Source organism: Electrona antarctica (genome assembly GCF_951216825.1).
Source record: "Electrona antarctica genome assembly, contig: scaffold_25, whole genome shotgun sequence".
Classification (NCBI taxonomy): Eukaryota; Metazoa; Chordata; class Actinopteri; order Myctophiformes; family Myctophidae; genus Electrona; species Electrona antarctica.
Genome location: NW_027637034.1, coordinates 7,283,871 through 7,305,395, shown reverse-complemented (window position 1 = coordinate 7,305,395; position 21,525 = coordinate 7,283,871). Strand labels below are relative to the sequence as shown.

Genomic DNA, 21,525 nt, shown 5'->3' with positions numbered 1-21,525 from the left:
TGGCTATTGGATCCCCGGGATAAACAGAGCAGTTGCATCAGGCATACGCCAGTGTGTGACTTGCCATAGACTCTGGAGACCGCCAGAGGGTCAAAGAATGAGTGACCTACCTGCAGAACGTGTAGAGCCCTCTCCACCATTCATGTATTGTGGTATGGACTGTTTCGGTCCCTTTGTCACTACAGAAGGAAGAAAACGGCACAAGCGTTACGGCCTACTCTTTAACTGCTTCTGCTCACGGGCTCTCCACATAGTCGCTAGAGGAAGGAATATGTCCACAACATTACCTTCAGGCAGTGCTGGCATACCCCTAAAAGGAACGTGGTGATGGACAAGGAAGAAATGTTGCCACGGAGTGAGTGGAAGCTAGGACGAGTCTCGGAGACACTTATCGGCTCAGATGGACTGGTCAGAAGAGTCAAAATAACTATAGGAGATCGAAAGCTCAATCAGAAGGGTGAACGTGTTAACAAATTGACTGTGGTAGAACTCCCAGTACAAAAACTGATTCTGTTATTAGAAACTGTTTAGTATATCCTAACAGTACAGGTGAAATGGTCATGTGATGTTTATTTGTTTTTGATATGAGCCATTTCATATGTGAAAATTATTTGTGTTTTTGTGTGCCTTATTTGTAAAACCCTCATAATTATGGTGGGAGTGTAAATGACCCAAGGCACTGTATTTTGTCTGTGTAATTATCTGCATGCAACATGTGTCATACTTTTATTTTGAAGGGGTTTTTTGGTTTTGAGTTCAGTGTGTGGCTGAGAGCCTGGTAATTTTCCACTGGGGGTTTCCTTGATTGGGGATTGCACTCACCTGGCTGCTCAGAATCAGAAGGAAATGTTTGAGGAAAGCAGCAGCAACAGTTTTATCTTAGCACCCAGCTAGAACGGGAACAAGGTAATGTGTTTGTGTTTTATGTTTCTGTGCAATTACTTTGGATGTGTTTATATTAACAGAGAGGTGTCTTGTAAACATTGTGATTATTCATGATTATGTTTTGTGTGTGTTTAAAGACCCATTCTGTATGTTATTGTTTTATGACCTGGTTTGTAATGTTTGTATGTTGTTTATCTGTCCTATAGTTCTTACGGTGTCTGTCCAGAAAAGAGGTGTTTCACACAAAGGAAAGGACTTTATGTTCAAAACAAGGTCTAAGGCTGAGCATAAATAAAACCTTCTGGAAACATCAGTAAGCTTCACCATTCCCTGGCTTGGGTTCGCTACATTCCTGTTCATCTTTAATCTGTGGAGGTTGTGGTTCCTCCTGGACCAGACTGGATCTCCTCTCCTGTTGTTCCTCTTTAATCTGTGGAGGGTGTGGTTCCTCCTGGACCAGACTGGAACTCCTCTCCTGTTGTTCCTCTTTAATCTGTGGAGGGTGTGGTTCCTCCTGGACCAGACTGGATCTCCTCTCCTGATGTTGTGGAGGTTGTGGTTCCTCCTGGACCAGACTGGATCTCCTCTCCTCATATTCAGATGAAACCTCTTTACACACAGACAGAAGGAGGAGAGCGAAGGTAGCATCAGCAGAGCAACTCAAAGTGCTTTTGTCAACTCAAAGATTATTCTCCTATTTGTTTTGTCAGGATAACCATCGTTTTAAAAATGTCTCGAGTCTCTTCACAACGCCTCACAGAGCAAGGCGTGAGTAGAGCCTGACATTGGTCTCACCGATGTATCCGTCATTTGTGGCACCGATGCTGGCATTATTTCACCGATGTGTTTTTCATGAATGTAACCTACACTTGTCTTTTAGAATGTAATACACGCTCTTTCGGTTTGATATTAATTAATTTCTTACAGCTGCAGAGAATGGATTTAAAAAGGCACTCTGCACGCCGTGCCTCCGACTCTGGAGCCAAGGCTGCAGCAGAAAACCCTGCCCTGCGAGTGACTGTCATAAAGGGAAGTCCAGCTGTCATTCCGGACCCCTCGCCCTTAGAACTTTTACATGGTTGTGAAACTAGAGGACAATATCTCACTCCGGAGCGTGGAGCACATTTATGCCGCCCATGTCTCCTTGCTCACTGGGAGCGGAGGCATCCGATCTATGTGCATACAGGAATATATGTAATTTATGTATGATCACAGACATTCTAGGGCTAGTATAACTATAGCCATGGTTCACATGACGCTCGTACTTCACGAGCGCCATGGCTTAACTTCCGCCTGTTTTACACAATCGCTACATTTACAGAGCAAACGTGTACATAAACATTCAGATTTCAAATTTAAAGTACTCACCACATGTGCCAGTAATTCACTGGTACAGCGATTAGCATTGCTGCATCCTGTGTTGTGTAATAAAAGGCATTTTTATCCGAGCTGTTTTTTTTGCCATTGGCTTTCAACTAGGGGCGACTGTGGCTCAGGAGGTAGAGCAGGTCGTCCAATGATCCATGGGTCGGCGGTTAGAATCCCGGCTCCTCCTGTCTACATGTCGAAGTGTCCTTGGGCAAGACACTGAACCCCAAATTGCTCCCGATGTGCTGGTTGGTACCTTGCATGGCTTCCGCCGCAATCGGTGTATGAATGGGTGAATGTAATGCACAATCTATGTAAAGCGCCTTGGATAAAGGCGCTATATAAATGCACCATTTACCATTAAACTACGCGCCCGTATAGGTCGGGAGGAGTGTGGCACTGGGTGTGTTCGATATAGGCACGCTGACTGCACTGCCAATACAGACAAATAGGCGAGTGCACTCCCGGTGTGCAACTGTGAATTTCCTAAACGAACCCTGTTTGAGAAAAGTAGTCGGTGCTCGGATAAAAATGCTTTTTATTAAACAACGTGGGATGTAGCAATGCTAATCGCTGTAACAGCACATTTCTAACACCCGTGGCACATGTGGTGAGGACTTTATATTTTAAATCTGAATGTTTATGTAGGCCTACACGTTTTCCATGTAAATGTAGCGATCGCGTAAAACTGGCTTCAGTTGCGTCATGACATGTGTCCTTTATAATTTCTCCCCTTCAAAGTAAAAGCTCCTCTGCGGTGATTCTGGAACAGTGAATTGTAACTTGTATTTTATATTTAGGCTCAGTGGGAGAGGAAGTGGGGTAGCCTGTTTAAGGTCTCTTGACATGCCTTTTAAGAACAATGTAAAATGTTTGGTGAGGCTGGGAAGGCATACTGTTTTTGACCTCATACTTACCCTACTTACTAGCATACTTATATGCACCCCAGGGCCCTCACCATGTGGAGTTAGAGGTTTGGATCCTCGAATGCCTCTACAACATGTTTCAGGGCTAGTATAGCTATAGCTCTGGTCCATAGCTCTAATGCATTGCATTTACAGTGCTCCCACTAAGGAAAGTAGGCTTTCTAATGACACAACCCGCCTTTGTATTGGTGAGTAGCAAAAACGTTATTTTTATTTACGCTAAAGACGAGAGGCTGGTCTGCATTCATGCGAGCGGCGGAAGTCGAGAGTAAGGCCCTTTCCCAATTCCCCCCTTCTCCATGGCCCTTAGCCCTTCCCCTTGCTGATGCGCGTTCACGTGAGGAGGAAGGGTTATCTCAATTATCTTTGGAGCGAGGGGTAGGGCCGAGGGCAAGGGATTGGATCCCCTTCAAACGAAGGGGATTCGCGACCAGACTTAAAACGGAGGGACATCACAGAGGGCGGAAGGCGGACGAGGTAAGACGCCTTTTCCGTCCTTTATTATGGAACTTATGGAAGAATATGATATATTATTTGAATGTGTTAACAATCTGCATCGCCAAAAATATCGCGATCTCTAGCAAAGGTTAACGTTACCTCACTTGAACTAACGATATGCTACAGCGTTGCATTCATACAACGTTACGGTAACGTTACCCATTCATTTCGCATCGGCGCTTTATTATTTTGTATTTACCGCCGGTGCCCCGGTGGAACAACTCGGATGCAAACTACTATCTTAACTAGCAGGCATCAGTCCGACCCCCCAGCCCCCGATATGTCAACATTCTGCAGTTTTGGAGCTCTTAAAAGCTGTGATGAAATAGCCTACTGTACCTACATAACGCTGTTGCTGCATAACGTTGGCTACTCGCTGCAGTGATAGCTGGTATGGTTTTATCATGACCAATGTTATGCTAATCCCCCCAAGTTGCAAAAGTTACATAACTAATTAGCAATGGTGTCCCCCCCCCAGGCAAACCAGCTATGGAACAGACTGCAAGCTGCTGTACAGCCTGTACATTGGATGGATGGAGATGAATCACGATTGTCCTAAATGAATTTTAAACATTATCATTCATATTATGTAGCATACCACGACTTCCATGATAGAAAATGACTCTGTTCTTAATAATATTAAAAACAATGAAGACAGTGACCACAGGCCCTTCTATCTATACTGTAAATTGTGTTTCCTTTTTCTAACCCTGTAGGCTATGATATATAACTGTACCCATTATATACAAACTGTTGATACAATAATCAATTAATCAGGTACAACTGTTGAGCAGGTGTCAGAATGAGCTATATCTAGCTGAATTACATTCTGGTGGGCTACCAAGATGAGACAAAATTACATTGTAGGAGTGCCGGCCTAGGCAGAGAAGAGAAGGAGATATTTCTCAGATTGGAAAAGCCAACGATGGTGGCACTCCGTTTAATCAGAAAAGAAGAGAGAGAGACAACACTTGTCGCAGAGGTAAATACGTCAACACCTCGGAGGTGTGTTTCTGGACTTAAAGGTAACACACTGCATTGCATTATAATGAGGAACAATCATATTAAACGTGGGCAACAACGCAGTGAATTATTAATGTCATATACAACTGTTCTGTGTGTGCCTAGTCACCACACACGTCCCCCCAGAATTCACAAGAACTGGCCCAGTAAAACGACCAGGGACCCGAATGACCCGCCCAAAGCTATTCCGAAGCTCCTGGGCAGGCAAAGGAGGTCGCAGCGGGAGAGTGACAGATGGGTGCTGACGGCGAGTAGGTACCGGGCGGCAGTGTGGGAGATCCAAAGGGGGCCGGACCTGTTCCAAGGGAGCCCCACCCGGGGGACGACCACGACGCGGTGGCTGAGCCACTTCGACCGGGCGGCTCAAATCCAGGTGGGCCGGCTTCAGTCGGTCCACTGAGACGCGATCCAACCTGCCCCCAATATCAACAACAAACGTCTTGTCGCCAGCCTCCACCACCCGGTAGGGACCATCGTAAGGTGGTTGCAGGGGTCCCCGATGGGCATCGTGGCGGATAAACGCATACCCCGCCGCTCACAGGTCGGGCGGGATGTGCACCTGGGGCAGGCAGTGGTGCGAGGTCGGGACTGGCAGGAAAGTCTTAGCAGCATCCAGGAGAGTACGGCGTTGGTCAGAAGCAGACCAGGGGACAGTAGTGCGGGGAATAAAATCCCCTGGGACCCTGAGGGTCTGTCCATAAACTAACTCTTCCGAGGAAGAAAGGAGGTCCTCTTTAGGCGCAGTCCTAATCCCCAGCATCACCCAGGGGAGTTTGTCAATCCAGGTGTCGTCCTGGAGAGTAGCCTTAAGTGTGGCCTTCATGTCCCTGTGAAAGCGCTCACACATGCCGTTGGCCTGAGGGTGGTATGCCGCCGTGCAGTGGAGCGAGACACCCAACTGATGAGCAACAGAAGTCCAGAGTTCAGAAGTGAACTGGGGGCCACGATCGGACGACAGATCAGAGGGGGCGCCGAAGCGGGCGACCCAGGTACCGATGAAGGCCCGTGCCACATCAGCCGCTGCCAACCGGCCAACGGGTGGTCCTGTCCACCATAGTCAGGAGGTGAGTAAATCCCCTGGAGGGAGGAAGAGGTCCCACCAGGTCAACATTGACATGGTCAAAACGCCGTTCAGGAACTGTGTAGGGCCCCAACGGGGCCTTAACATGACGATGGATCTTTGCACGTTGGCATGCCACGCAGGTTCTGACCCATTCGCGAACGTCCTTCTTCATGCCATGCCAGACAAACTTTGCCACCACAAGACGTTGTGCCGGCTTACTGCCGGGGTGCGAGAGCCCATGTATGGCGTCAAAAACATTCCGTCTCCAGACCTGCGGCACCACAGGACGTGGCAGCACCAGAGACACGTCGCACAGTAGTGTTGTGCCGTCATCGCCAAAAGGTACGTCCGCCAACTTGAGGCCAGTGACTGCTGTTCTGTAAGCCTGAATGTCGGGGTCTGAGGCCTGGTCCACAGCCATCTGGGTATAATCGATCCCGAGGTGCACCGCGCCAATGACCACGCGAGAGAGGCAGTCAGCCACGGGATTGTCCTTGCCTGCCACGTGTTGGATGTCCGTGGTGAATTCAGAGATGAACGCCAGGTGGCGCTGCTGCCTGGCCGACCATGGTTCCGACACCTTGGCCATGGCGAAAGTCAGAGGCTTGTGGTCCACAAAGGCAGTGAATTGGCGAGCTTCCAGCAGGAAACGGAGGTGGCGAACTGCTAAATACAGGGCGAGGAGCTCACGGTCAAAAGTGCTATATTTCTGCTCGCTGGAACAAAGTTGGCGGCTGAAAAAAGCGAGCGGTTGCCAAACACCCTTGACCAACTGCTGGAGAACAGCACCAACAGCATAGTCCGACGCGTCCGTGGTGAGAGCAACAGGAGCCCCTGGCACTGGGTGAGCCAGCATAGTCGCTCCTGCGAGGGCATGTTTTGTCACTGAGAAAGCCACCAACATGTCCGTGGACCAAGAAATGGCGTGCCTAGGAGAGTTCTTCCCTTTGAGAGCACTGTATAGGGGCCGCATAAGGTTGGCAGCCCGAGGCACGAAACGGTGGTAAAAATGTACCATGCCACAGAACTCCTGTAGAGCCCTGACCGTGAGAGGCCGTGGGAGCTTCAGCACTGCCTCCACCCTTGAGGGCAGTGGGATTGCTCCGGCTGTAGTGATGTGGTGGTCCAGGAAATCAATAGAAGACACTCCAAACTGGCACTTCGCTGGGTTGATGATCAAGCCGTGCTGCCTGAGACGACTGAAGAGAAGCCGTAGGTGCGACAGATGCTCTGCTTTCGATGTGCTGGCCAGACAAATGTCATCGAGGTAGACAAAAACAAATGACAAGTCGCGCAGAACCGTGTCCATCAAACGCTGAAAGGTTTGGGCAGCATTTTTGAGTCCGAATGGCATCCTGAGAAACTCAAAAAGCCCAAACGGGGTGATTACCGCTGTTTTGGGAATGTCCTGAGGATGCACGGGCACCTGGTGATAGCCGCGGACGAGGTCCACTTTTGAAAAAATAGTTGCACCCGCCAGGTGGGCCGAAAAGTCATGGATGTGTGGAATAGGGTAACGGTCAGGCGTAGTGGCAGCATTAAGGCGCCGGTAGTCGCCACACGGGCGCCAACCACCATTGGACTTGGGCACCAGGTGAAGGGGGGAGGCCCAGGGGCTGTTTGACCGACGCACGATGCCAAGGCGCTCCATTGCATCGAACTCCGTCCTAGCGATAGCGAGCCTGTGTGGGTCAAGACGACGGGCCTTGGCGTGCAAAGGTGGGCCTTCGGTGGAGATGTAATGCAACACGCCATGTTTGGTGGAGGCAGATGAAAAAGTAGGCGTGGTTATGTCTGAGAACTCCCCGAGGAGGTGAGAAAAGTCATCAGCAGGCGAGAGTGCACTGGACAGCTTTGTCGGGGCAGTGTCACTGTGCTCACAAGGAAATGAGCTGAACGTTTCAGCATGGACGAGGCGTCGGTTCCTCACATCAACCAGAAGTTTATTGGCAAAAAAGAAATCAGCGCCCAAGAGGGGGGTGGAGACTTCCGCCGACATGAAATCCCAGGTGAAACGCTAACCAGCAAAACACACCGTCACAGTGCGTGTGCCAAAGGTGTGGATTGTGCTGCCATTGGCTGCTACAAGGGGGGGGCCGCGTGGCCCTATGTGAATGTCTGTTGCCGAAGCTGGCAAAGTACTCATGTGGGCGCCTGTATCACAAAGAAAACGACAACCGGAGATGGAGTCAGTGATAAACAGCAAGCCGCTGGTACGGCCGTCACAGGTGGCGGCCGGTGCGTTTCCCGACGCACTGAATGTACAGGGAGGAAGGCATTTCTTGGCTTTATTGCCAAACTTGGCATGGTAGAAACATAATCCTCCTGGCTGCTTTGCACGTCGGGGCATAGTGTTAGTGGCAGAGATGGAGTATGGCTGATACATATGGTCATCACTGCTGGAGACACTGGAGGCAGTAGTGGGCGTGGCCGCAAAACATTTCTTCCCAGCCGAGAAAAATGTATCTGCCTCTCTGGCCAGCAGACGAAAATCAGTAATAGCAGAATTTGCAAGTGCCAAACGAACCTGGTCTGGAAGCTGCTGCAGGAAGAGTTCCTTGAAAAGAAAACAAGGCTGATGGTCTCCCAGTAGAGCCAGCATGTGATCCATCAGCTCAGACGGCTTGCTGTCGCCGAGGCCGGGAAGCGAGAGGAGTTGGCGCGCACGCTCGGTATTCATTAAGTCCAAAAGTATCCAGTAAATGCGCCTTCAAAGTCCCGTATTTGTTCCTCGTCGGAGGACGTTCTAGTAGACTCACCACTCTCCCCGCAGTCGCGCTGGTAAGAGATGCCACCACATGATAAAATTTCGTTTCATCCCCTGTGATGTCTTTGATGGTGAATTGAGCCTCCGCCTGTGCGAACCACGCGCTTGCATTTCGTTCCCAAAATTCGGGCAATTTCAGTGAAGCTGACATGTTCAGTAAACTCTGGAAACGTCCAAGAGTATCGGGGTCACCAATGTAGGAGTGCCGGCGTAGGCAGAGAAGAGAAGGAGATATTTCTCAGATTGGAAAAGCCAACGATGGTGGCACTCCGTTTAATCAGAAAAGAAGAGAGAGAGACAACACTTGTCGCAGAGGTAAATACGTCAACACCTCGGAGGTGTGTTTCTGGACTTAAAGGTAACACACTGCATTGCATTATAATGAGGAACAATCATATTAAACGTGGGCAACAACGCAGTGAATTATTAATGTCATATACAACTGTTCTGTGTGTGCCTAGTCACCACAATATATTTATTTCATCATCATATCTTCTCCCAAAATAGCCGATCTACAGCTTATAGCAGTGGTTTCCAAAGTGGGTTATGGGGACCCCCAGGGGTCCTTGAGAGAGTTCCAGGGGGTCCCCAGCTATGATAGTTTGTAACCAAATGGACCCATAAGGGTCCATTTGTACACTCTGAGTTAATTAACATTGATTTCACAATATAAATTGGGGGTCCCAGAGACAGAAATGCCATCAAATGGGGGTCCATGGACTAATGCATGTCACACTGGCGGTCTGTGACACTGCTAGATTCGTAAAAATCTATGGGGCCCCTGGCATATCTCTTCAAATGGGGGTATGCGGGCTAATTGTCAATTTGCGGGTCCTTGACATGAAAAGGTTTGGGGACCACTAGCCTGTAGTGAGCTTGCAGATCAGCTATTTTCTGAGAACAGGTTGTATATCAATATATCAATATCTACAAGGGACGTTCAATATTTAGGGACGTTCCAATTCCTAGGGTGATGATTTATCTCCCTACCCCTTGACACTCATTATGTAGGGGCAAGGGGAAGGGGCAAGGGCTGAGGGGTAGGGGCAAGGAATGAGGGGTAGGGTTAAAAAAGGAATTGGGAAACATAGCTCTAAATGCAACGCATTAGAGCTATGGACCAGAGCTAGTATAACTACTGGTAAATGTAGTTCCGTCCAGCTAGCTTGATGCTACTTGTTGTAGCTAAGCTGGTGTTGTTGTCTACTAACCTGTAGTGTGTAGATCGATGTCCATATCAAAATCAATGTCCAGGAGTTTGTTTTGTGTCTCCAGCAGAGTTTCTAGTGTCTCCATCTCTCTCTGGAAGAGGTTGACCATGAACTCTCCCACCGCGCTGAGGCGCTCCAACACAAACACTCTGACGCTAAGCTCCACACTACAAACATCAGCAGCGCCACGCTGCTGTTTGTCCACAACAAACAATATCTCCTCTCCCACCGACGCTAGCTGTTCATTTATCTTCAGCCGTAAAGACTCCATTTGACGCTTTTGACCTCCTTTAGGAGACATTTCCACCAAGCTTTCTGTTCCTACTGTAATATAGAATGTGTAATAAAGGCACAAACATCAACAATTCCCGAGAGGCACGACAACATGTTTGACTTGTTCAACAAACAACGCCATCACCGTAATGGAAAACTAGACGCAGCTACGTGACGTGGTGCAAACAAGCACTGGGTCAAAGGTTTTCCACGCATGCGCAACAAAATAAACCAGGCACTGTTGCCTAAATGCCTTTCGCCTCCTGTTGGTGGGGGTGTGTAACTGTCACTGAATCATAGATAGATAGATAGATAGATAGATAGATAGATAGATAGATAGATAGATAGATAGATAGATAGATAGATAGATAGATAGATGCATGCGTTTTGCAACTGCCTTCGAATCTTCAAAAAGACGATCTACAACCTCGTGTTGCGGTGTGACACGCTTTGAGCTTGTAAATCTGCTTTTTGCACTTTTGACAATTTGAATCCATGATGCATTGATATTAAAAGGAAACAGTACTTCATATTTTAACATTGATGCCGTCTGCCGCTACCGTCGCCGGATCTGGCTGCCAGGCTGCCATGCCGTCCTGTTCCGTTTACCGTCCTGCTCCCGTCCACTAAAATGACTTCCAGTTTGCCATCTACTGCTTGCCTGATTCCATGTGAATGTAGCATTAGCCAGGGTCAGAGGTCAAAAGTCAGAACACAAAAGTTGTTCGACATCAGGAGACGCATATGTCTATCGAAGTTTTATTGTTGGCTCGGTCAAACGGTTCATGAGCTATGCCTGTTCAAAGTTTGCATTTTCGATTGAGTGCTATAGCGCCACCCTTTGGCCAATGGCCGTGGGCTTTGCGTTCTCACCGTTTGGCATACCATATTGCCAAGTGTAACAAAACCCGACTGCACGGTTAAGCCAGAAATGCAATTTTGTTTTTAAGGGGCCAGGCACTTTGGGCGCGGCCCCTTAAAGACAGACAACTACAATAAGGGACCATAGGCCATTTAGCTTGGCCCCTTAATAACTGAACTGGAGACACCCCCAAAAAATCATGTTTGAACTAAGGACCCCCCCCAAAATAATATATATATTACATGACATGACATTACATGACATTATCAAAATGATTATTATCTTCTATATGATATCTTCTCCACATGAAAATGTGTGAAATTAAATAGTATTTTTGTTCTTACTTTCTTTCTTTCTTTTCAGGCTGGCATTGTGAGAGAAAGTCAACCGGACAAGTTGGTCATGGCATCGGAGCCAGAAGCAGCCCTCATCTGGTGTAGGCAGCTGCCCTCAGATGGTTTTGTTGATGACAACACGACAAGTAGTACCCTACTACTGGAACAACCTGGAACACAATACATTGTTGTCTGTTTTGGAGGTATGTTGTGCTATATTTTATTCATGCAGACTTATTCAATGACTCATATATACTGTGTGTGTGTGTGTGTGTGTGTGTGTGTGTGTGTGTGTGTGTGTGTGTGTGTGTGTGTGTGAATGCAAGCTGTACACATTCACTGTATTTACAGTATACTGCTAAATCCTTATCTTTAAATGTATGCAACGTCACTACATTTTTACTCTGTTTCATATTTTAATGCCTAACATTGTTGTCTTGCAGATGGTACCATTGACATCACGGTATATGAAGTATGTGTTGGAGGAGTCCTGAAAATGCTGCACAAGGCCTCTGCTAATGGTATGGGAGAGGAGCAGGTTGCAAAAAACTTTAAAAGTTGCCTAAAGGAAATATTCTCTTGTGATCTCTGGAATGAGTATGAACGTTGGTATGTAAAGTATGAAAGTAGAGCTCTAAAGAAACTCAACATGATCGATGACTTCTTAGTCTTTAAGGATGTGGATGATGATATAGAGATCCGCTGTCCTTACAACTTAGCTTACCTAGCTCATAAGAAGCAACCAATAGAGAAGTACTTCAAGAATGTGCAAGGTGTCAGCTGGGACGATGGGGTGATCACAATCTCAAGAGCAAAGAAGAGATCTTTCTTCAATGAAAGTCTGAGTGGCATCACTAAAGGTCTCAAAGAAATCTTTAAAAAGGATCTCAGCATTGACTACCTCTTGTTAGTGGGGAATTTTGCCTCAAGTGAGATTCTACGCAAACACATTACAGAGCAGTTTGGTGCTCAGTGCAAAGTTATTTGCCCATGGTTGCCCCAACAGGCTGTTTTGAAGGGAGCTGCCATGCTTGGAAGAACCCCTGACTCCCTGAGGTAATAGCATCACGGCAAAGTGTTGCCACCAAAATGTGGAAGGCCTTACCAACAGTCATTTGCCACCAATATGTGGAACGCCCTACCAACCGTCTTTTGCCACCAACATGTGGAATGTCCTACCAAGTCTTTTGCCACCAAAATGTGGAACGCCATACCGATACCAACAGTCACAAGTAAGACGCACGAACGCGGGTACCTTTTTAAGTTTTTTTGAAGTTAAGTTTTTTTGAAGTTAAGTTTTTTTTTAAGTTAAGTTGTTTGTGTGTGTGTGTATGTGCGTGTGTGCGTGTACGTGTGTTTGCAATAACAACAATTAGAATAAATGACGTACTTTTTTAAGGTTTTTTTTTGTTCTTTTTTTTTTATTTTTTTTTTAAGATTTCTTTTAAGTTAAGTTTTTTTTTAAAGTTTTTTCTTTTTAAGATTTTTTTAAAAGTTTTTTCTTTAAGTTTTTTTTTTAAGTTATGTTTTTTTTAAGTTAAGTTGTTTGTGTGTGTGTGTGTGTGTGTGTGTGTGTGTGTGTGTGTGTGTGCGCGCGTTTGTGCGTGCATGTGTGTTTTTGTGATACAGCTGCGCCCTCTGGTGGCGGGCAGGTGGTGTTACAGCGTGACACACACAGACACACAGACAGACAGACAGACATGATCTGCTGGGTCTCATAGTAAATGCTCACTGCGTTCGCAATCACTGCGTTCGCAATTAAGACATGCAAATCCCTTGACTCCTTCAAAACCGCTCTCAAAGGGCACCTACGGACGACTGCAATTTGAAACTGGCCCCGGTAAAATCTGAAACCCCAACCCACCCCCTTTTCCCCTCACTGTAGGCCTTGTTTCCCTTTTTCCCTCCATTATGATGATTTCCTGTTTTTTGCTATATAGAAGTGTATATTTTACGTCTCTAAATGTTATGATGAATTGAAAATGGTGGGCAATATTACAAGTGTAATGCTTTATGGCGTCGTCCACAGTTAACAGTTTTTGTTTTGAGTTGTGCTTGAAATGTACTGTAATTCTGCAAACTTTTAATAAATACTTCAATCAAGTCTTTGAGTTGTAATGCTATTCATTGCTCATTTAGTGAGAAGTGGAGAGGTTAGTGAATTCCCATCAGCATATGTGATAAAGGCTCTCATCGAGTCGACCTGCAGGGTCTAAACCCCCCTCGGTTAATAATGAATTGCATTTTTAATAAATTGCATTTTTATAGCGCTTGTCCAAGTGTTCAAAGTGCTTAACAATGGTTCATTAATGTATACATTGGGAGGTGAAACGGCGAACAGTCGGCGCCAGCGTCCTCACTTCCCACAGTCACACACCAATGGTGGCAAGCTCACACCGACCGACTCATTGGAGGCCATGTAGGGTTCAGTGTCTTGCCCGCAAGGACACTTCCACATGTGGACAGGAGGAGCAGGGATTCGAACCACCGATCGAGGGATCATTGGACGACCTGCTCTACCTCCATAGCCACAGTCGCCCTTTCGCCCGCCATTTCGCCATTTCGACGGTTAGACTTTTTCGGAGTGGCGGTTGTTCGAAATGGGGTTTTTTCGAAGGGGGGGGGGGGGGGTGCTTCAGAATGGCGATCTGGTTAAAAGTGACAATTTAATTATTTTTGTGCCATCTACGTTTATAAACGCCCCCCCCCCTGGGACCTATTTGTTCCATCTACGCCTACAGTAGCCTATAGCTTATGCGTAGACAACCGTTTACTACATATATGAACGTGCGTACGTCCGTCCGTCTGTTTACCTTTTAGCATTGCTCCGGCTAGTATGGAGCTCCTCCTTCCCCACCAGCGATGCGATTTTTAAATCCAGCTCCGTTGAGCCTCCATTATAACAGGATTTTCAAAGCGCCGTATCTCCAAAGGTTCGAGAGCTGTCCATGGTGCGCCGCCACGCACCCGACTCACAAATAATCTGTGAGTTTGTATCGCATCGCTGAGAAAATGTAGCTGGTCGTACTGCTAGCTAAAGGCTGTGAGCTAATGCGAGTGGTGTTGATGTCCTCCCGGAGGCCCCCACCTTCCTGTTTATCCCGGAAGGGAAACAAGCTCCGTAGAGTGGGAGCAGACGGGCGGCATATCGGCAGTGTAAGCATGCTAACACTAGATGGCGCTAAAGGAGTTAACCCGGTCAATGCCAAATTTTGCACACACACTCCCTGGATGCCAACGATGAACCTCTGCCCCAAATGTTCCAGAACAGCCTGTTATAGCGCCACCAGTAGGCCGACTTTTGAAAAACACAAACCCGCAAATCGTTACACACTATCGCTATAGTCATGTGTTCAAGCCGGATCTGTCCGATATTTTATATTCCATCCTAATTGGCTATAACGTTGGCTTTCAAAGTTTGCAGGATTGGCCCGTTTTGAACAAAAAGACTCAAATCATGAACGCAGCGTGCAATTCACGTGAAATCTTTCTCAGACTTTCCTACTAGGCTGAGGAATACATCCCACCCTTTTCACATTGGCCTGTTATAGCGCCACCAACAGGTGGATTTTTGCAAAACACATTTTTGTAACAAAATGCCTGAAATCATCCAATTGCCATCCAAGGCGTGAGAAGAAATGGCACCCTTTTCACATTGGCCTATTATAGCGCCACCAGTAGGCCACAACCTGACCTGCCCTGGTGGAGACTTGTGCCCCGAGGGGCACTTTATCTAGTTCATTATGCTAATTACTCAATTTCTGACTAAACGGTGTGACGTATCACTCGGCATACGGCAGAAATGGATTCAGCAAATCAAAATCATATAGAAACAACACATTATGTAACTTTCCTCAAAAATGCAATCAGGGTCATTTTCTGAAGGGTTTTTTTTTCTTCCATTTGGGAACCAGTGTATATTCTATGAGGAGCTGTCTGCAGTAATGACCTTTCTGTCTTGATGAAAAATAACCAAATTAATACCAAGATGTATTTAAAATGGTGCACGAGTTAACTACAGTGGGGTCCCATATCTTTCTTCCTCAGTCTCAAACTGACATTTATCAGGACCCAGAGGTACCTCTGTTAGACACACCCACAGACCCACCCCCAGATTCTCAGCCACACCCACAGGTTTATTTTAATATGTGGAGTGGCCATTCAACCACCAGGTGGCTTCAAGCCATGATGAGCAGAGATGCACTTGAGTATAGCTTGCAATATGCAGTGGAGTGGTGGAAAAAGTATCAAATTTTGTACTTGAGTAAAAGTATCAATACTGCAATATAGAAATACATTGAAATACATACTGTTACAAGTAACAGTCCGGTATTCAACATTTACTTGAGTAAAAGTACAAAAGTATTGGTATCAAAGTGTACTTAAAGTACCAAAAGTAGAAAGTACTCATTGTGCAGAATGTCCCATTTCAAGTTTTCAAATGTATACAAATCTTTTGAAAATAGCAAATCTACAAGCTCATAATCTAGCACATCACAACGTATTGTGAGCTTGTAGATCGGCTATTTTCAAATAGTCTACTATACTGAGGAAGTGGTTAATGCATATTTTTTTATAATAATCAAAATCTCCAAAGTAACTAGTAACTAAAGTTTGCAAATAAATGTAGTGGCGTACAAATACAATATTTGCCTCTGAGATGTAGTGGTTTACCAAACCCATATAAGAGAGAATGTGCAAATGTGAATAAATGTTAATAAAATGTTCAATCAGACTGTGTGTGTATGTGTCGCTTTTGCATGCTTGTGTGGCATCTATTATCGTTTAATCTGAATTGTCTTGATGATTATTGATGAAATGTTTGCAATTAAACCCTTTTTGTATTTTAAAGTTTGCAAAGTAGAAGAAGCACAGTGCCACGCGCTGCGCCAAACTTATTACAATAAAGAAAAGCAAATATGCCTCTAACGCCATTGCGTGCTAAATTAATTTATCATTGACTGTGCTTTTACTGGTTACATTTCTCAATGTGTTTTTACTGGTTAAATAAAGGTTAAATAAATAATTAGGCTACCACCAAGAAGCAGGCGCTGCGCTAAAATTATTACAGCTGCAATCGAAATATTGTTCAAGGTTCATTTTTGACGGGGTTCATTTCGGAGAAACGGGAAAACATTTGAAACTGTGAATCTTTCTTAACTGCATGAGCGTGGTGTGTGCAGGTATGGAACGCAGGAGGATAAAATAAAACAGTAATTATAAGAGCTCATAATAATATTAATAGACCATGAAACCATGAATGTACTATAAACAGTACAGCAAAAAAGAAACAAAAAGTTAACGTTTCATGCGTGTCAAAGACAATAATCATATCCTCAGTTCAGTAGGCTACAGCACATTGATTGAAATAAAAATCACACAAAAAAAGGAAACAATGCATGCTTGTGAAGAATCTAATCTACAATCAAAGGCCCATACACAGACCTTTAGATACTTAGACTAGAAAATACTCAGGCAAAAATACGGAGCATGAAGTCAACAGCAGAGACAGGCAGATGAAGGTTCCGGAGTTCCATTTTATTTGCAGAGAGTACAAGACATCATTCACAGCCATGGGCCTGGCCCACCCGCCTCACGGCGTGTGAGCCACTGAACTAACTGTAACAAACATTTTCAGTAGACCTTATACAACTCAAACACAGAGACAACAAAGGGAAGAATGCAAAGGTGATCCCAACCCCCCTTTACCAAATTGTCACACATGTCTAAATAAGGTAGTGGTCACCAGGAAGCAAGCACAGAACAGTAGGTGTCCTACAGGCCTGGCCGTTTACTATCAGCAAGCCAGATCTTTAGGGTCCCTCCTGCAGCTGCCCATACATCCTGTCTAAACACGTCATGTCACTCTCTCAATGAGAGACAAAGATCCAGGTTTACACTTTAGTTTAAAACATGGTTCTTTGTGCTATTTTAATGTGAATTGTGATTTCCAGATACATCAGACCTCCCTTTGAGGCAACCATGCCTCATAAAAACGAATATGGAAACACAATTGACCCTCGTCCTCCCTTTGGCACTGACTGAAACATAACAAATATGACACAAAGAAATCAACAATTACAGTAGAATTCAAAAATGGCTTACAAACTTCTAGGCATTCAAATCACATAACTCGTTACCAGTGTTCTCATTCCATTACAGTATTATCATCGGTGTGCTTATAGAACTCCCTTCTGTGTTCAATTTAATTTCAGGCTAAAACATTACATAGGAAATACAATGAATAAAAATAAGTAAGTAAGTAAATAGTAAAAAATACATTCCAGCCCGAAAACCACAGTAAGAATCTCTCTTACACACTAACAACTTCTCTGTACTGTAATCAACACTTTTAACCTTACATAACTCAAAACATGATCATTGGCATAAATGATAACCCGTAAACATTTATCTGACATTTAAACACAATACACCGTCGCTGTATCCAACCCCTTTTGCTTCACTCCAAAGCACCCAATTATTGAATACAAAGTGTGTTACAGTTCTTCAAACTTTACATCTGATGCTCTTAGCATCAGTTAATGTTAAGGATAAATTTTACCATAGTCATTCATAAAATGATTCATTTTTGTTTAGTTAACTCATCTTTTTAGGACATGCAGAAATCATCTATAATTATTTCAACACTCTAGATTCCCCAAGGCTCGTACAAATAACAGCACTGTTACCACCGGCGACCATAAACCCTAACTAAGTTTTTCCAGATCCCGTGCATGCTACTATTATTCACTTACGTTAAAATCCTAGAGTAATTTATATAACTTTAGAGTTTTCCCCACATGTCATAGCAGAAATACTTTCGTTGACTTTTCCCATTCACAAATTTATTCGAACAAAAATAAGAACGTTATGCACAATTAGGATGATTAATACTTATGCGTACGACAGGAGCGCTGTCTTTCGCCTGACAAAGAAACATCTAACTAATTGTACTCCGGTAAACATTTCTATTCAGCTCCAAATCTCCCTTAGGCATATCATCCCCATTAAGCCAACTTATCTAATTAAATACCTGACACATAAAATCAACACACATGCCCATTATATGTTGAACTAGACAAACGTAAACATACATTTGGAATCAGATGGAACGATATCCATCTGATATAATGAAATCTTCTGTAACGTTTCTTCTCCTTTTGTCTCACCTTCGTCATCAGTCAGCGCACACGGGCCAAACGAGGTTTGTGATGCAGTACACTTATGCACCGCATGGCATAGGCCGCTCTGTTGTCGAGAGTTGCCCTTTGTCCGAAAACTTTCATTCTGATCTGAATTCACTTTCATCACCTCCTCCCTTTCAGTCATGATAATACAACATGACTAAAAAACGAGAAAGTGATTCAGTGTCATCACAGGAGCCTGCAGGCCACTGCGAGGCAGAAACTTGCGATTCGCCGCGTTGCGAGCTTGTAGATCAGCTCCGTCGAGCCGCTGAATGGAACGAAGCCACGACGCCTCGCCGCCGGCGCCTGTCGAGTCGAGACGCGCCGTGAAGAGTCAACGAAGTGGCCATCGCCTCCCTTGGACCGCAGACCGCCGATGAACGCCCTCGGGCCGGGGCACGCTGTGCTCCGTAGCACCCCTCTCCCCGCCGTCAAGCCGCTGTCCATCGCCCTCTGGTCACGATCGCCGAGAGCCGTTGCCCATCGCCGCTCCTCTGTGCAGGCCGCCTCCGTCGCGGTGGTGACGAATGAAACCCCCCCCACCGCGCCGGGCAGGCCGTCGCCATCGTCTCGCTGGTTCGACTGCAGTGCGCATAGCGCCGTCGTCGTCGCCGTTCCCCTCCGTCCCAAAAAATTGCCGACCGAAATATCTATTAGACTGAATTGTCAATTGTCCACTGGTTCTCTCGCCTGACGCAAAAAATGCATCAACACGACCGAGCTCGGCACCACTTTGAAGAATCTAATCTACAATCAAAGGCCCATACACAGACCTTTAGATACTTAGACTAGAAAATACTCAGGCAAAAATACGGAGCATGAAGTCAACAGCAGAGACAGGCAGATGAAGGTTCCGGAGTTCCATTTTATTTGCAGAGAGTACAAGACATCATTCACAGCCATGGGCCTGGCCCACCCGCCTCACGGCGTGTGAGCCACTGAACTAACTGTAACAAACATTTTCAGTAGACCTTATACAACTCAAACACAGAGACAACAAAGGGAAGAATGCAAAGGTGATCCCAACCCCCCTTTACCAAATTGTCACACATGTCTAAATAAGGTAGTGGTCACCAGGAAGCAAGCACAGAACAGTAGGTGTCCTACAGGCCTGGCCGTTTACTATCAGCAAGCCAGATCTTTAGGGTCCCTCCTGCAGCTGCCCATACATCCTGTCTAAACACGTCATGTCACTCTCTCAATGAGAGACAAAGATCCAGGTTTACACTTTAGTTTAAAACATGGTTCTTTGTGCTATTTTAATGTGAATTGTGATTTCCAGATACATCACTTGTCAAAGAACATAGGCTATTCACTGTTATTCCAATCTCTTCTTTTACGCAGATTGTCATTAATCTCAGTAACAATGGCTTGTCTGTCTACTGCAGCTATTTCGTCGTTGGGATAGTACCTTTCCTTACAAGAGTTCAAAATGTACTCTTTCAGATTGTGCGGTAGTTTGGATTTTGTCCCGTTACCATTCCAGTTAACCCTTTTCACCCAGGACTGATACAAGTGTAGAGGAGTCACGTACAGTATTTAGAGGAGGGCCGACTAAACAACATCTTTATGCACGGTGGATCACCGTATCACCGTATTGTCCAGTCAGGCAGCAACATTTGATGGTGTTTTATTGTAGTTTCTCCAGACAGACATACAGCAAATGATGTCAAAATGCTAGTCTCTCCCCGACCTGCTGGTAAAAAATCATGAACCTTCCCGGTGCTCACTGACTACCTGTGTGTGCTCACTTAATTAAGTAGACTCAGCTGTGCCCCCCAGAATTGCCCATCACCTTCAAAATAAAAGCATTAGCTATAACAGAATTAATGGCTGTAAACAAACTAATTAAGCAAAGCAAACTAAATAATAAATGCATTAGATAATTATATAGAAAATATACTGAAATACTAAATAGCTCCCACATATATGTTCTGGCGATTCAGAATGAAGTGAAACAAAATGAAAATTCAGGCTGAGTGTCAATTAAGCTAATTTGATGGTTGAATTCATGATACATTTGATTATACAATGATGTGGGGAGGCAGTGGCTCAGGAGGTAGAGCAGCCAATAGGGAATCGAAAGGTTCCCTGTTTGATGCCCGCCTCCCCTAAGGCGCGATTCATACTCGTATTTTAGAGCCGAATAAAAGTCGGTTCGGCTCTGTAGAGCCTACAATGTGATGTAATTTGAGGTTCGGGTACCGTCCTAAAGTCGGCTCTTCGGTGCTACTGAAAATGTCTGACGAGCCGAAATCATTTCGGCACTACAGCGGTAAAATAGGAGTATGAATCGGCCATAAGGCCGCACACGCCAATAGCCAGAGTGCCAATATTTATTAGGACAGCATGTAAGACAAAAAATAATCCAACGTTTCGGCGGTTAAGCCTTCATCAGGGAATTAATCTTTACAATGGTTCATTCATTCATACATTGGGAGGTGAAGCGGCGAACAGTCGACGCCAGCGTCCTCACTTCCCACATTCACACACCGACGGTGGTGAGCTCACACCGACCGACTCACTTGAGGCAACGGTGTCTTGCCCAAGGACACTTCCACATGTGGACAAGAGGAGGAGCATAAACTCACCATTTACCATTTTCGTTAAAGATGGAGTGCCACAAATTTTGTATTTTTCCACTTTTCCATGTGTCTATGAGGTGACAGTACTTCATTAGACACCCTGGAGTCGTTTTTATGTGCAATGGTGTATTAACTTTGTATTTAGGGTTCCTTCCTGGAGGCTGAACCCTTGACAGTAAAACGGGCCAATGAAATAAACAGTAATATAGTGACATCACACTATCAGACCAAACCCTAACCCCTCCCCCTTTATCATACAACTACAGCTGTGGGTGTGGCTTCAGTTCAGGTGGATCACCACCCATCACCACCCACCAGGCAAACCAGGCTTACTTTAATGAACTGGTGGGCGTATTCACATAAAAGCATGATTTTATACACTTTTTGGAAAAGGTTCTTCCTCCTTATATTATAATGATACCTGATGATCATGTTTTGGGTGGAAAAAAATCGTGGCACTCCATCTTTAAGGAAAGGCTTTGCATGCAGAAAATGGCCGATCTACAAGCCTACAATGTGTCACATAATGTGTCGCACAACTA

At 45.3% G+C, this 21,525-nt stretch overlaps 1 protein-coding gene across 1 annotated transcript; it reads right to left on the bottom strand.

The window, feature by feature from the left end:
• Nucleotides 1-1,195: 1,195 nt before the first annotated feature.
• On the bottom strand, nucleotides 1,196-10,211 carry LOC306919231 (uncharacterized protein; the record flags this gene model as incomplete). The annotated part of the gene is made up of 2 exons (XM_079532051.1): nucleotides 9,742-10,211; nucleotides 1,196-1,494 (listed from the first exon to the last, which is right to left on the bottom strand). The coding sequence occupies exons 1-2, from the start codon at nucleotides 10,040-10,042 to the stop codon at nucleotides 1,196-1,198; spliced, it is 600 nt and encodes a 199-aa protein (XP_079388177.1). The 5' UTR covers nucleotides 10,043-10,211.
• Between the last annotated feature and the right edge of the window lie 11,314 nt (nucleotides 10,212-21,525).